This window comes from Acanthopagrus latus, chromosome 9, assembly GCF_904848185.1.
Source record: "Acanthopagrus latus isolate v.2019 chromosome 9, fAcaLat1.1, whole genome shotgun sequence".
Classification (NCBI taxonomy): Eukaryota; Metazoa; Chordata; class Actinopteri; order Spariformes; family Sparidae; genus Acanthopagrus; species Acanthopagrus latus.
The window spans coordinates 2,699,390-2,714,286 of NC_051047.1; the positions used below are offsets into that span (position 1 = coordinate 2,699,390).

General features: G+C 41.9%; 1 protein-coding gene across 3 annotated transcripts in view; it reads left to right on the top strand.

Moving 5' to 3' along the window:
* The first annotated feature begins 6,969 nt into the window (after positions 1 to 6,969).
* The window catches only part of satb2 (SATB homeobox 2), a 63,681-nt gene continuing 55,753 nt past the window's right edge, over positions 6,970 to 14,897 (top strand). For 2 of the 3 annotated variants that reach the window (XM_037109417.1, XM_037109418.1), the window contains exon 1: positions 6,970 to 7,100. In XM_037109417.1, coding sequence (XP_036965312.1) covers positions 7,022 to 7,100 — 79 coding nt within the window. In that variant the 5' untranslated portion in view covers positions 6,970 to 7,021. Of the gene's footprint in view, positions 7,101 to 14,307; positions 14,510 to 14,897 lie in introns of all 3 variants that reach the window. The other variant, XM_037109420.1, reaches the window with a different exon arrangement.

Sequence of the window (14,897 nt, forward strand, 5' to 3'; positions counted from 1 at the left end):
GGCCCTGACAAAACAGCATGTTGGTCAATGCTACCAAACCTTCAAGTGGCGCCCATCTAATGCAGTTGCTCCACAGGGACAACAGCACCATCTCTGATGATCAGTTATCTGACCCTCAACAAAGACCCTCCACAAACCCTTATCTGATCCCCGCTCGTAAAGCTTGTACTCCAAATGAGGACCGTCATGGCAATCGACCAATGAAGTCTTGTCTGATCTCGAGTGGTGTTTCAAACAATACTCGTGAACAGGCTGCCTTGCCTGTCTGCGAACTCCAAAGTCCAGCTCATCCCTGTTGACTAGATTAGATAACCCGGTTTTAAAGGCAGGGATACTGTTTGCTCAGTGACTCCTCTCTGCCCTAATAGCATCTGATCTAATGAGAGATTGCAGGCTGCTTGTTGACAGTGGAGACCCACACAGTGTCATGGCAATGGCCAAACAACACAGAGAAACAAAGCAGGGCTGAGCTTTAGTACCTGTAATTACCAGATAAATATCAGCCTCTCGCTTAAAACCAGCGGCAATAAATATTATACGATGACGTAAATACAGCTATTATAGTCTGTATTGGTTCAAATATGACGGCTTCATGCAGACTGGACTAAAGTGGGTAGTTATCTTTATTTTAGTGGTTATTCATTAAGTGTGTAGAAAGCACACTTAACTGCCACCGAGCTCAAACTAATGCAGTCTTACACGCCAGTCCTGATTTAAATCCTGCTTTCAAGAAGGTTATAATGTTCAGGTTTGTTAAAACTGTTTTAGACAGGTGTTGATTCAACTTTGTGATCATTTGGAAGGATGCAACATGTTGTATTATTGGGATGAGCCGCCTTTTACATTTGGTTATGTCATGTCATTGTCATTGTCATTGTCCGTAACCGCTTATGCCTTTTCCATGGGGTCGCGGGGTGTTGCTGCTGGAGCCAATCCCAGCCTTGTCTCAGGGCGAGGGCAGGGTACTCCCTGGACAAGTCGCCAGCTCATTGCAGGACCCTCACTGATGAGCCATGTGGGGTTCAGTATCTCACCCAAGGAAACTTCGACATGCAGCTCAGCCCTGCCCGAAGCCTGGATTTGAACCAGTGACCTTCCAATCGCTAGTCAACCTGCTCTACCCGCTGAGCTACAGCCGCCGTACATTTGGTTATTTTACTTCAAAATAAAAGTATGTTTGTTTCAAATATCAGTCACTATATTATATACTAACTTAGTTATACACCTCAGGTTATTGTGTATCCATAGAAATTAAAACAAGGCCTCTTCTTGTGCTGTTTTCAGAACAATAACCAATCAAAAAAAAAAGTTTTAAAAAAAAAAGTGCTATATTACATCTGGACACAGTGTTGGAAGTGGCGGCTCATGCATTCCTATGAAAGCTGTTCAGTGGCGCTCTGAAGCCAGTAAAGATCAACCTCCCGTGTACGAAAATACCTGAATCTTCCAGGTTGTAGTGGTCAAAAAAGAAGTATCCGCTGTTTCACAGACACTTCTTTCATAATGGCTTGTAAAGCTGATAGGAAAAAATCTCTTTGGGCCATAATGCATCACGTGATGATGTGTTTACAAGGTTTGGCCACTACGAAAACTGGCTTAAAGGCCTGACACTCCTCCAGGGGGCTTGGTTCTCTCCTACAGAGCTGATTCTATTGTTTAGCTTGCCCTCACTGATATAATGACCAGATTTATACTAATTGGGTAACTGATTTAAAACTGTTATATTAAAGCTAAACTAGTTTTGGCACGTCCCGTCACTTTATCGTAACTGGCATTGTCCATGGTAACAGGACACTCAGGACATACTCACATACTCTCAGCAGCTCTTATTTATATACTGAGTAGATTTTGAGTGACATTATCGTTCTTTCCTGCCACCTGATGAATATAATCACATTTTCCATCTGTGAAAAAATTATCATGTTTGTTTTTTGTTTTTTTTTGCATGTATGAAACCGGTCAAAAAAAAGCTTTTTTGTTGTGAAATGTTTTCACAGATGAAAATTAAGGAACTTATACTGACCAGGTTATACTGGCAAATCATCCTCAGTTGCCCCTCTGGGCTTCCATACAGCACTGAGCAGGTACACAGAGACAATATAATCTCAGAAATGTTGGACCTTTTTTGGTCAAAGATGACAAAATTAATGACAGCAGTAAAAATTAACCAAAAGGTGAGAGGTGGAAAAACTAAACAATGAGCTGAAAGATGCTAAAAAAATTGTCTTAAATCTGAAGAGAACTGCACTTGCAAGTAGTTATGTGACCCATCGTTGATCTAATGAAATATTGATTACAGCCAGTTTAAATCAAATGACTTTGCACCGGGAACTTGAATGTGAAATGTAATGCAAAGTTTACCTGTTCCTTCCTTGCATATAGTCTTAGTGTAAGAGAGAGGGAGCGTAAGTGGTTCTGTTGCTGGCGTCTCTGGTGATCTGTTTAAATCATCACTTCCTGTTCTCAATCCCTGCATCTGCTTATCCATCATTTCATAAGCATGCATGTGTATGTGTGTGTGTGTTGATACGTCTGGAGTCCGATTGCACCTACTCCATCCTCCCATGGGTGGTGGTGGTGGTGGTGGGAGAAAAGGGGGTTGCCCCCCTCAAATTATGGCCTAATCAGTTATCCACAGCTCCCAGACAGACAGACAGACAGACAGACAGACAGACCTACAGAAACCTCATCTCAGCGCCCCCCCCCCCCTTTCCTCTCCCAGCCACACGACGCTGTGAATGGCCTTGTCCCTGTAAAGACCTCTCTACCTCCGTCTCTCTCCTCACACTGAGATAAAACAGGTCCAGCTTTGGTTTGAGAAAAGTGTCGGCTGCTCCTGTCTCTCACTTATCCACCCCTCCTGTCTAGTCTGCCTCGCCCTTTCACCTCTCTCACACACACACACTCTCTCTCTCTCTCTCTCTCTCTGTGTTTCTCCCACTCTCTCACACAGGCACACAGTAAAAAAAACAGTAATATTCTGGAAGCTAGGGTGCTAAAAAAAACACTGGATAATAACAGATAATAGCTGTCTGACGAGAACAGTCATTTTCACAGTGTATTTTAAAATACACTTATACATTTTGATTTAACATGATTTTTTTTTTTTTAAATGTTATTTGATCAATGTGATAATGTGATGTACCACTGTTAAAACATTGGATTTACATTTAAAAATATTTCAAAATGCTGTTGAAAAACTGTAAGTGAGATTTAATATTACAACACTGACTATTGTTTGACAAAATGATCAGCCAAGGTTGTCCTGTCACAGCAGACAGATCAGTAGTAGTGGCTCTGTTGTCCAGCAGCACATACTGCTGCACCAGGTAGCAGCTTTCAGGAGCCACATCACAGCTGAGCAGACCGTGGAGGGAAGTCGAGCTGTCTTTACAGTGAAGTTGCTGTTTTTTTGTGACAGAAACACAAAAACAAATAAATCCATCACACTAAAGAACCAATAGTTTCTCACTTCATTTAAATAAGAAATGAATGTTTGTGAAATGATGCTAAATTTGTAAAATAATTTTATGTGGAAAAAGTGTTTGTTTTGGAAAAGAAATAGGAAATATTATGGTTATATACACTTACGTGTATATATTGTTCGTGTTGTTTTGCATCAGATACGTAAGTTCAGAGTTTAGTTTTGTAATAGTAATGCAGGTAATTTTTTTTTTTTTTTTTACAGTGCACAGCCAAATACAGGCATACTGTAAGCAGTAGTTGGAGATGTATTTTTTATTCTGTAGTCTGTCTCTTAGCTGAACCAGCATATTGTACCCAGGTAATGGCTCCAGAGACACTGCGGTCTCTGCTGCCAATTTAAATCCTCATTGTTTGTGCTTTTCACCTTTTTTCCTGACTCAAATGGTTTCAGGCTCTTTTAGGAGTTGAGTATGCTGCGTGGACTTATGGTCTGTGAAACCAACTCCAAACCCATTGTATCATTTCAAAAAGGCATATCAGCTGGTCGGATTGAAGAGCATGTTTTGTTTTTGTTCCAGACACTCAAACTGAAAGGTTTCACCATGGTGGATTTCATTTGTGGCATGAAACTGATCAACTGAATTATATAAAAAAAAACAGTCATTACTATGACAATGGCCAAACAATTGCTGTCTTGTTTTTCAGTTTTATTATTTACTGCGGCCGCAAAGTGTTCTGCATGAATCATTTTGCAAATACCAGTTCCAAGACGGCAGTCATAATGACGAAAAATAGCACCGTGAGAATAAAACAATGTCACGATATCAGTTTGGCATCTCACACAAGTATCTGGCTTTTCCCTGGGTCATTAATCTACACACACACACACACAATTTTGGATTCACCGCACTAATGTGATGCTTTGTCAACTAAATCATTGCAGCGCTACACGGTTAATCAATGGCACATGGCAGTATCTGGCACTGTCAGACCTTCACTGACTCCATCGCACTATTCCCGTCATCTGCGTTGTCATTCCCATTGCTCTATTACCATCACCCCCCCACACACACACACTCACACACACACACACGCACACCATGTGGCAAACCAGACCACTCACCATATACACTAATGCTTCTGTTCCCTCCGAGCAGCTCCATCCGTCATGTTCACCTCACTTAAGATTCCCATTTGTTTTCATTTCACAGCTTTCGCAAAACACCACACACACACACGCAGGCAAATATCTGCATACAAATTTGTGCACAAGAGCATGCAGGCATTTATGCATTAAAACTCATATATGCACACATCTACTATCACCTTTTCTGACCTTTTTCTGTGAGACAATCCTGACTGATGCAAAACCACCGAAAGAAGAGTGCAGGGGGAACAAACAGGTGCTGCGCCACCTCAGAAAAAAGAAGAAATACTGGAACCTATCAGCAAAAAGAAACACACATCTATTGGATCTTAGGAAAGAATTGGAGGGAAGAGATGGAGGAAATGACAGAAGGATGTGAGGGGGAGAAAGGCGGCAGTTAAGGAGGATTGGTCCATATCTAGTATCTGTGCTGTGATTATTTGTACAGTAGCAGTAAAGCCCAGAGGCCTGGCCATGGTTCCTGAACATGTTATCTCAAAACCTCCCTGGACTGAAAAAATAATGATGGGTGAAGTAGATGCTCTCCTCCTCTTTCTTTCACTCGCTCTTTGTCTGTCCCACATGTCCGGCGCTCTCGCTCTCTGTCCCCCAACATGTTCTGTATTAGTGGGTCTTTGTTGAGTGTTTGAAGTCTGAAAATGAAGGAGGTGGGTGGGCATCTGACCGCCATACTCAGAAGAGACCTGTGACGCACACAGAACTATCCTCTGACCCCATTAGCATACCGCTGCTGCAGCGCTACAGTCAGCACAACTGCCTCTACGGCCCTCTATTGTGGCTGCTGTTGTATTTGTATGGAGGCTACACCACAAAAGTATCTTGAGGCCAAGGCCTGTCGATGAAATAAAGCCTGTGATCAAACCTATGATCGGACCTGTCGCTGTGCTTTGAGGACATCCACATACTGCATATGACCAGTAGAATCCTATTTAGTCAGTTTTTAGGTATTCAGGTAGACAGAAAATAGGGATTCCCAAAATATGCAGGGTTTTTTCAAATATATGTCTGGTCATGCTTCACTGTTTATTGTTCAGAGTTTAACTACTTATCTAATTCAAATTGATTTTCCTTTCTATAGGCACACTGGCTGCCAGAGGTTGTTGACTCGCAAGAAATGTAAATATGGGTTGTAATAAGCTGCCATCATAGTGGACAGCTACGGTTGTTCTTTTCTGATCAGGATATTCTGGACTGATAAAAAAGAAAATAAAAAAAAACAGGAGTTTTGCAAACACAATGGAGACCTTCGAGGTTCTCATAGGAATGAATAGACTTTTGGTTTCTTGCATTCATACACTGAGCTATGAGGAAACAGCATTGAAAAACAGAAATGATATACTTTTATATATACTGTTGGTTAAATGTTGCAGCCATAAAAGCAGGGCAAAATGTTTGAAAAAGAAAACACACAGAATATATGTGATATGGATGTGATATGTGATATTATCATATTATTATATATAGTATAGTATTTTTGTACTTATAGGGAAATTGAAGAACAACAGGAACCACTCTGTGTCTTGTTCAGCTGGAACTACTGCACATTTTGTGCTGGGAACATGAACTTTCAGGTGGTTAACTTGAGATGACTTCAGACGTGAGATGATGATATGTACTGTCTGAGGGAAATATAGCGAAATATTGCATCACTGCAATATTTTTCAGCTCAAACATAAGAAGTATCTGGCAGTAAAAGATGCCTCCAAAGCATTGAGCCGTGCAAACTCCACGGTAACATGCATATCTACAGCTCTCCATGCTTGTTACCTTGAACAGGGACATTAAGGAGAGCAGTAGTGGGGCTCCTGTCCTCCCTGTAGTGGGATAACATTTCACCAGTTTAGATTAGTTCACTCAGGGCCCATCAACACGTGGAAGTGACTCTCAGACGCCTCTCACCGGCCCGCTGACTGAGCAGTGTCTGCGTGCGTGTCAGAGGAAGTGCGCAGGCCAGCTGATGCAGTGTGTGCTATGTTAACCCGTCCAAGGGCAGCATAGCAATAACAAACACAAGATCACAGCGGTGAGGTCACCTCTGACCCTGCACCCTCCTCACAGACAGCCAGATCATTATCGCTCTGACAGCCACTCAGGACCCAGCCCACACACACACGCGCGCACACACACACACACACACACACACACACACACATACACACACACACTAAATACTCAACAGGCCAATATGGGTGTCCCTCAATGCGTGTTTTTAATCATTGACTCTTGAAGAAATCACAGTGGTTTCCTTTGGGAGACAATGCTTCCTCATTGGCGTCTGACAGTAAATGATTGACATTTACTCTGGATGCATTGACTCCGCCCACCCGGGGGGGCCTGCAAAGTGAAACCATCCACTCTCCCGCACCCTTATTTACCCACAAGGCTGTTTGCTTGTCTGTGTCCTAGTGGCGAAAAGCTGGACGTGAGATGTTTGGGAAATTAGTGACGGCGAAGTCAACAGCGGACGACACGTATCAAGAAACCCAGGGGACCAGCATTCTTCATGGTAGGATCTGTGTAAAGGTGTGTGTGTGTGTGTGTGTGTGTGTGTGTGTGTGTGTGTGTGTGTAGGTTTGTTGGCATTTGTCCCTCTTATCCTGGTCCTGAGCTCTTTTAATAGTATTTTCTTGCTACCCGCAGCATCTGCAGCTCCACCTGTGACCACTCTTCATAAAAATGTAAAATGTGTTTTCGCCTTTCATCCCTTTCCCTTCTCTCATTCTCTCCTCTTTAATATCCTTAATTTCGTCTGCCTCCTACCTCGTCCACCAGAGCGGACGCTTTTAAACCATATCAGTTTGCGTTTCCCCCAAACACAAGCCTGCTCCTGACATGAGGCTCTCAGGTAATAAGAGGTTATTAGTCCAGACAGCTTGACATGAGGAGTGGATGTGTTTGCTGGGGTGATTGTGTCAGCCTCAGAGCAATGTGACCACCAGAAGTGGAACGGAGTTGAATATGGAGTGACTTCATGGTGTGAGTGTAGCCTAAATGGTCTTACAGCCAGGGATCATTTCATTTTACTGGCAGGCTGTGTGTGCAGCGGTCCACAGACAGCCCTGTCTGTTCGCCTGCTCATGTGCTTCATTTAGTATTTTATTTCATTTCGCTGAGGATGAATATTATTAAGGGCCAGGTTGCAGGATGAATTAGGTTCAGAATTTTGATGAGTTGACCCCATTTGTCTTGGGCACTCAGAAACACTCAGTTTTCCTCATTTCTTAACAGTATTAATACGACAAAGGTAGTCGGTAGTGAGTGCCTGATCAGCTCTGCTAAGCCTCTGGCACACTGTCCATTTGGAAGACAATCTCTCTGGCAGGTCAAGTAAACCCTGGCCCCCAAACACTGAACACACTTTCCAAACCTCATTACAGAGACCTCCGCTGTTTTGTTGCTCGTGGGCCCCAATCAAATTCTCCCAGCCTCCCCCTTCGCCACCCTCTGCAATTCTTTTCAAATGAGAATTGAATTTCTTCTTCTTTTTTTTTTTTTTTTTCAAAGTGTTTATGTTATCATTTGTAAATCTTACCAGAAGTGGACCATGAGGCACAAGAGGGGAACTCATACACAGTTTAATGAAGTATTTACAGATAATTCCAACTGTCAAATACTTGTGCCCGATGACATAGTGCAGAGTACTGATGCTCAAAACTGCCTCGCTCCCTCCAGCTCGCTCCCTCCTCGTTAAGCAGGCGGATTTGATTTCAGGTAAGAACTTATTGGGAGGAAAAGAGGCTGCGGGGGCTGCCAGTGAGGGCCACGGCTCTTACCAAAAGGAAAACAATCCTGCGTGTGCATGTCAGAGCTCAAAGGGCCAACACGGAGAGAGGCGGCAGCGTAGACGTATAGCTGCCGTCTCTGTTAGATTTGCTGAGGAAAGATATCTCCTGACGTTTGCAAGATCAGCCTGTTACTGTCGACTGAATGTTCTGTTGATCAATCCTCGTTTAACAGCAGTGGTGGAAAAAAGACGAGATATAAACAAAATGTGCCGCTCTCTGATAAGGCATGTCTTTTAATGTCAGCTATGAGTGGTTACTTTATGACAACCGTCATTAAAATGGAAAGTTTAGAGTTAATGAAACTGTAATTGATAATTAGTTCACTGTTAACAAACATTAAAAGGCTTTATAAACCATTTATTAAGTAATTATTTATGCTGGAGTTGCAACCGAGGTGTACAATCATTTTTAAACTGGTTTATAAATACTGTGGAGTTAATCTATAGACATGACTTGGACAGGTACTCCAAAGTTGCTAATGATGTTTTTTAAATTTTTCAATAGCTTGATAAACGGTTTCTAAAGTATTTTACTGTTTGTTAACAGTTAAATTACTATCAACTAATGTTAAATTAACCATAATTTTACTAATTATTAATGACTATTATAAAATGTTACCAAAAACCCTGTGTTAAGCCTGTCTATGTGGGTCTATGGCAGCAAATGTTCACAATCTTTCAATATATGCTAAATTGTTAATTATTGGATTTTGGTCTTGATCCTTAAACAGTCAGGGATTATTCTCAACCTGGCAACCCAAAAGTTTTCTTATTACCGGTTAATCTAAGCTAAAACTTTTACACTTTCTATGATCAGGTTGCCTGCAGGTACATAGTTTGACAGTCAGGGATTTTATTCATTTATATATTTTTTAAACAGTTAGACTTTTCCGTAATAGTGTCTCACTATGAAGTGGAACAGGGTAGCGGTAACATTCAGGTCAACAGCTGCTGGTCAGCAGTCAGGCAGTGTGTCAGCATGTTGACTTTCTTTGATGTTTTGAAATGAAACATGAAAAAAATGATTTTTAAAAAATCACATATTATACTTATTATTAAGAAGTTGTAATGCATGTCATTGTTATGAATAATATTACTAATTAACCAAATAACTGACATACGAATTATGATTGTTACTATTATCATTATCATTATATTCGCTGTAGTTATCAAGATATTATGGTTGAACATCTTGCCAGAGGTGATAATCAGTCATTAGATAAGGTGAGGTACCATCTGCATTAGTGCTGAGTCTCCTCAGCGGTGTCGGGGCAGAGTAGAAGGAGCGGGCCAGTGAAAACACTGTGAAGGAGCAATAATGAGCGGTGAGTCGTGACCTCTGTATGGAAGCAATTTGGAAGAGGTTGAACGTGAGTTAAAAGACAAATTAATTCTCGACGGAAACGAGATCCATCCTCTGAAAACAAGCCATTTAAACCGCTTTGGCCCATCAGGACCCCTTCACTGAACCAGAGGGATATTAGAGCGCCAGGGCGCAATAACGCGTATGAGATTCATCATTAATGTGCGCAGAATCGGTGCGTTAACGGGCAGAGGAGAACAATCTGAAATGAGTGAGCTCATGGCCTTTTCAGCTTCACATATTAAATTCGCTCCAATCAAGCAAACGGCAACAAAAATGTGAAATAGGTGTTCTGCAAAATACGTATTTATTTTCGCTCGGGTTTTTTGTTTAATCGTCTGCTTAGTGTCACGCGTCTGCTGCTCGTTCTGCGTTAGTTACTTTCGTTTTCAATTAGACGTGATTCAAACCATCAGCGCTTCACCCAGCGGGAAACTGGAACCACGCACGGGTTAACAAACCTTTGCGTCATCCATTCACAATGCGACGGTGATGATAATAATAATAATAATAATTTATAATAATAATAATAATAATAATAATAATAATAATAATAATAATAATAATAATAATAATACTACTACTAATAATAATAATATGTTTATAATAATAATAATAATAATAATAATAATAATAATAATGATAATAATAATAATAATAATAATAATAATAATAATAATAATGTGGGTTCTTTGTTAGTCCATTTAACTTCAAAACATTATTATCATAATATATTTTTATTGTCTGTAGTAAATATCTATTTCTGCTATGTTGTTGTTGTTAAATGAATATTACGTTATCATGGTAGCACTCAATCCATCGTTGATATGAATCAAATATGAAAGATAGAACCAATTTCTGAAAAGCCACCTTTTAGTTTGTTGCAACTGGGCTATTAGGCTAATGTTTAATAAATGCTAATGCTTTAATATAACCACTATTAAAAACGGTTCCATTTATAGTTCATTAGACTTCAATAATAATTATCTCACTGAAATGCATTTATTACGCACTTGTAAATAGGTTTCTAAACACAGAATGAGCATCTAAATGACGCTGATAGATCAGCTTCACAGTATATATTGACCATTTAATAACAGTTGCTTCAGAAATAATTTGTTTTAAGCATTTTATTACCAAAGTGTATTAAACTATATATTCAACATGTATTAACGATGGTTATGATGAGATGTTTGTTTGTACACGTCATGATGTGCCCCGCTCATCTTTTCACCCCGCACTTGTCCCGCACGAAGCTCTTCCAGCCTATACTACCAGCGTGTACACGAATAAATGATGCGCTCCAACGCGTGAAATGGCGAATGAGAACATGTGTGACCTCAGTGAGACACATTCCTGCCTTCATCATGTCTCTAAAGCACCTGAAGCCCTGACGACGCGACGGATGTGTGACGTGCTGTCACTGCGCCGCCACCTGTTGCGTTCACGGACACTGCAGGGGCGCGCTGATGGCGTGATCACTCACCACATCTCGGACTATCTGCCAACATGTATTCAATAACGCTGATAAAACGTTGTTCTCTTCTGGAAGACTTCCTGACTGTAGTGTCAGCAGGTTCACCTGTCTGATAGGACGGCAGCTCTGACGCCTCGTTCTTACCATCTGATTGAAGAGGAACAGTTCGGATCAGATCACTTGCATCCAGTCATTGTTCAAGAACTGGATACCGAGCATGTGAGCGCACGTTTCTCCCTCTGCGACAGTAAACCAAGAGCCACCCTGAGGTGCCACTGAAGCTGACTCCGGAGCAGTGTGGTGCCCTGGCCCTGGCTCTCCGGCTCGCTCTGTTGTCTCCGTCGCTTCCTCTTCACCACACAGCCGCGCTGTTCGCACAAACGATGCCTTCTGGTTTGCTCAATGCCACACACACACACACACACACACACACACACAGGGCGCGCAGACACTTCTGGAGAAATCTGACGGGACAAACCTGCTTACCCGACCTGTCCGGGTGACCCAAACGCAGGGCAGAAGATGCGCTCTGGTCAGTGATTCCTCAGAGGACCCACAAGCATCCACACAAACCCAGAGCGTCCAGAGCAGCACGTCCGTCACAGTCCGGTTTAATCCCACAGGCTCTACTGGCAGCGTATGATGTTGACAAAGCGCATCAACACCAACTACAGTACACACAAATAAACAAGAGAGGACACCAGTAACACAATAAGCTATGATCATACAACAAATGAATTGTTACTTTTGTTAACTGTTGCTCAGCGTCTTCAACCCACTGTCGCAGTGGGTTGAAGACGCAGCTCTGTCCCCACACTTCTTTCCTTTCTTGTCTTTCAAAGAAAGACTGACATTCAGTCCTCAAGATAAAAGTAGATCAATTCTATATTTAAAAAGTACTGAGCACATTTACATGTTTTCATGCGTCTTTTCCTGCGCAGGGCTCACACTCACTGCGGCTATTTATTAATGTTTCATTTTTGCTTGATCCAAGCCAGATGCATTCTTCTCCAAATGATTCTGCTGACTTCTTGAATTTTAAATGAGGTTTGTGCCGGGGGGGCCGGCTCTGCTTAAAATCACGGGGTCACTTTCTATAAATTGGCCTGGTCCTCCGATGTGAAATATGTAAAAGACTGTTATTGTTTGCTTTCTACTGCGCCTTTTTGGAGGGGCGGGTGAGTGGGTAGGTGGTACTCAGGGGAGGTCAGACAGACAGACAGACAGACAGACGGGGGGGGGACTGTCCATATTCGGTATCGACATTGGTTCTGAGTGATCAGATCTCATTGGACAGCATTGTACCTGTCACTTCACACCAACATGCGTCTCGATGTCCGTCTCGAGTGGCCAGTCTCTGGGACAAGCGGAGATGATGATTTTTTTTTTTGTTTTTTTTTTATACAAAGAAACAAATATTTCCATGTATTAAGTTGGCCGAATTAATATGAAAGTCCAAACAGGTAAGAATGTGCTGCAGACATTGTTTTACAGAGTTTATAAAGATTCTTAAGACTTAAACACTCACCAAATCGAGATTTTTAAAGGGAGTCAGGCTACTTTCGGGTGTCTGAGAAGTAGCTTATATTTGTAACTGCTAACTGTAGGCTGTTTGTCAAAACGTACATGTTTACCGTCAACGAGGGAATCAGTTAAAGTACTTACACACACACACACACACACACACACACACACACACACACACACACACACACACACACACACACACACACACACCTCACCTATGCGATAAATGTGTTCTCAATAATTCTAACTGACCCACATTACTCTCCAATCACTATCATGTTTTACACAAGCTTTGGGGACGCATGGATCCCGTCAATTATTCACAGCAGCCCTCTGACTTTGTGTTCCATCGGGGCTATTTCAGGGATCAATATTTCATTCCACTTCTTGGCATTGTGGCGTTTTTTTTTTTACGCTTGTTTGGGCTCGTTCCTAGATTCCGAGTTCCCCAAGAAATGGAAAATAGACAGAGGAAGGAGCTGGTAGCTAAGTGATGCAGCGGAGGGGCTCCGCAGGCAAACGATTCCCTGCCGGGCTTCAATAATTTACGACGCCCGCAGCAACCGAATGTCTTTGCATGATGAGATGAAATGCACATGGAGCAGTTAGTTAACAGAACATTTCTTTGAATAAATATCGTGCAGTGGATGTTCACAGCCCGCTCGCTCCCCGCGTCATTTTCTCCTCCCCAGGATACTCACAAAACTCTGGATTTAACTTGACATAATAAGGCTCCGTTATATCCGTTCTCCTCATCTGAGATAAAGAGTTTAAATGTTTAAATACAGGGTGAAAGTCTGTCACTTACGTCATTTTCTTTCTTTCTTTTTTTAAACCTTTTTTTTTCGTGCTATTTTATTTGCTTCATTTTCTTTATTTATTTTTATGTACATTTTACTTGATTTATTTCATTTAACTGCAGTAATTAAATATTTCATCCTAAATGATTGTTGGTTGAACACACTGGATTCAACAGAGATCACAGTCCTCGTATCTTCGCCTCGTAAAGGCACAGTTTAAAGAAATATTAACGGGAACTCATCATCACGTATCAAACAGCCCAGTTCATTTAAAGATAACTGCCTTTCATACGTGAAAATAAACTACAAATGCTACAGGTTACGCGAGTGTTCTTCTGCTCCAGCGAAGGGGAACGTTTGGAGCTTAATATCGCCTTATCCAAAAACCGCAGACACTTTGGGTTTAACGGCCTGGATGGTGAAAATGAAGGCCTTAAATGGATTTGAACGCTCTAATTTCAGCCTCTAACGAGCCCTTTACAATGAAATTAAAATAACTGCAAGAGTTCTGCAGACTCGTGTCACCGAGCAGCCTCCAGACAATCAGCGAGAATAAACCCCAATCTGTTCGCTTCTGTTCTAGTTTTTAGAAATTGTTTAATATATATATATGTTTTAAATAAATGTGTAACTCTCTCTCTCTCTCTCTCTCTCTCTCTCTCTCTCTCTCTCTCTCTCTCTCTCTCTCTCTCTCTCTCTCTCTCTCTCTCTCACACACACACACACACACACACACACACACACACACATTGTTTGGAACAGGCCTGCATGTATTCCGTCTTCCCCGCGCGCATCGAACTCATCGTCACCGTCATTATCATATTTAATAATATTGACGAATGAGCGGTGAGGAGCAGTCTGGCTCTCAGCCACCGTCTGTTCCCACTTAATCCTCACTCCTCTTGTGTGGGAGCAGCAGAGCTGCCAGGTGTCCTGACGCTGACAACCACATTTCATTCAAAAGGTGAGTAAAAGATGCGGGTGTAGTAGCTGCTGCTTTCAGGTTTTGGCGCACCGCTGATGACTGTGCAGTGCACGACACTACTGCCTTAAATTTGACTGTAAACGTCAGGTGATAAAGAGTCAGACTGCTTCAAAAATACTCCCCAAAGCTGCTTGGGCTGTGATTAAGAGCCAAGTAGCTCTGTGCCAGTTCAACTGCTCCAGTTTATGTTGATTTTTGTCATTGTCATTTATTTGAATTCTCAGGCGACACGCACAGTTCTACCCGACACTGTTCAGGAGGACTGAACCCCCCCAAAACAGACCTGTGCAGCCTTAAATGGCAGCTCGAGTCTTCCCTGGAACTCTGCGCGTAAAACCCGCGACGCACAATTCTTGCGTGGACCCCA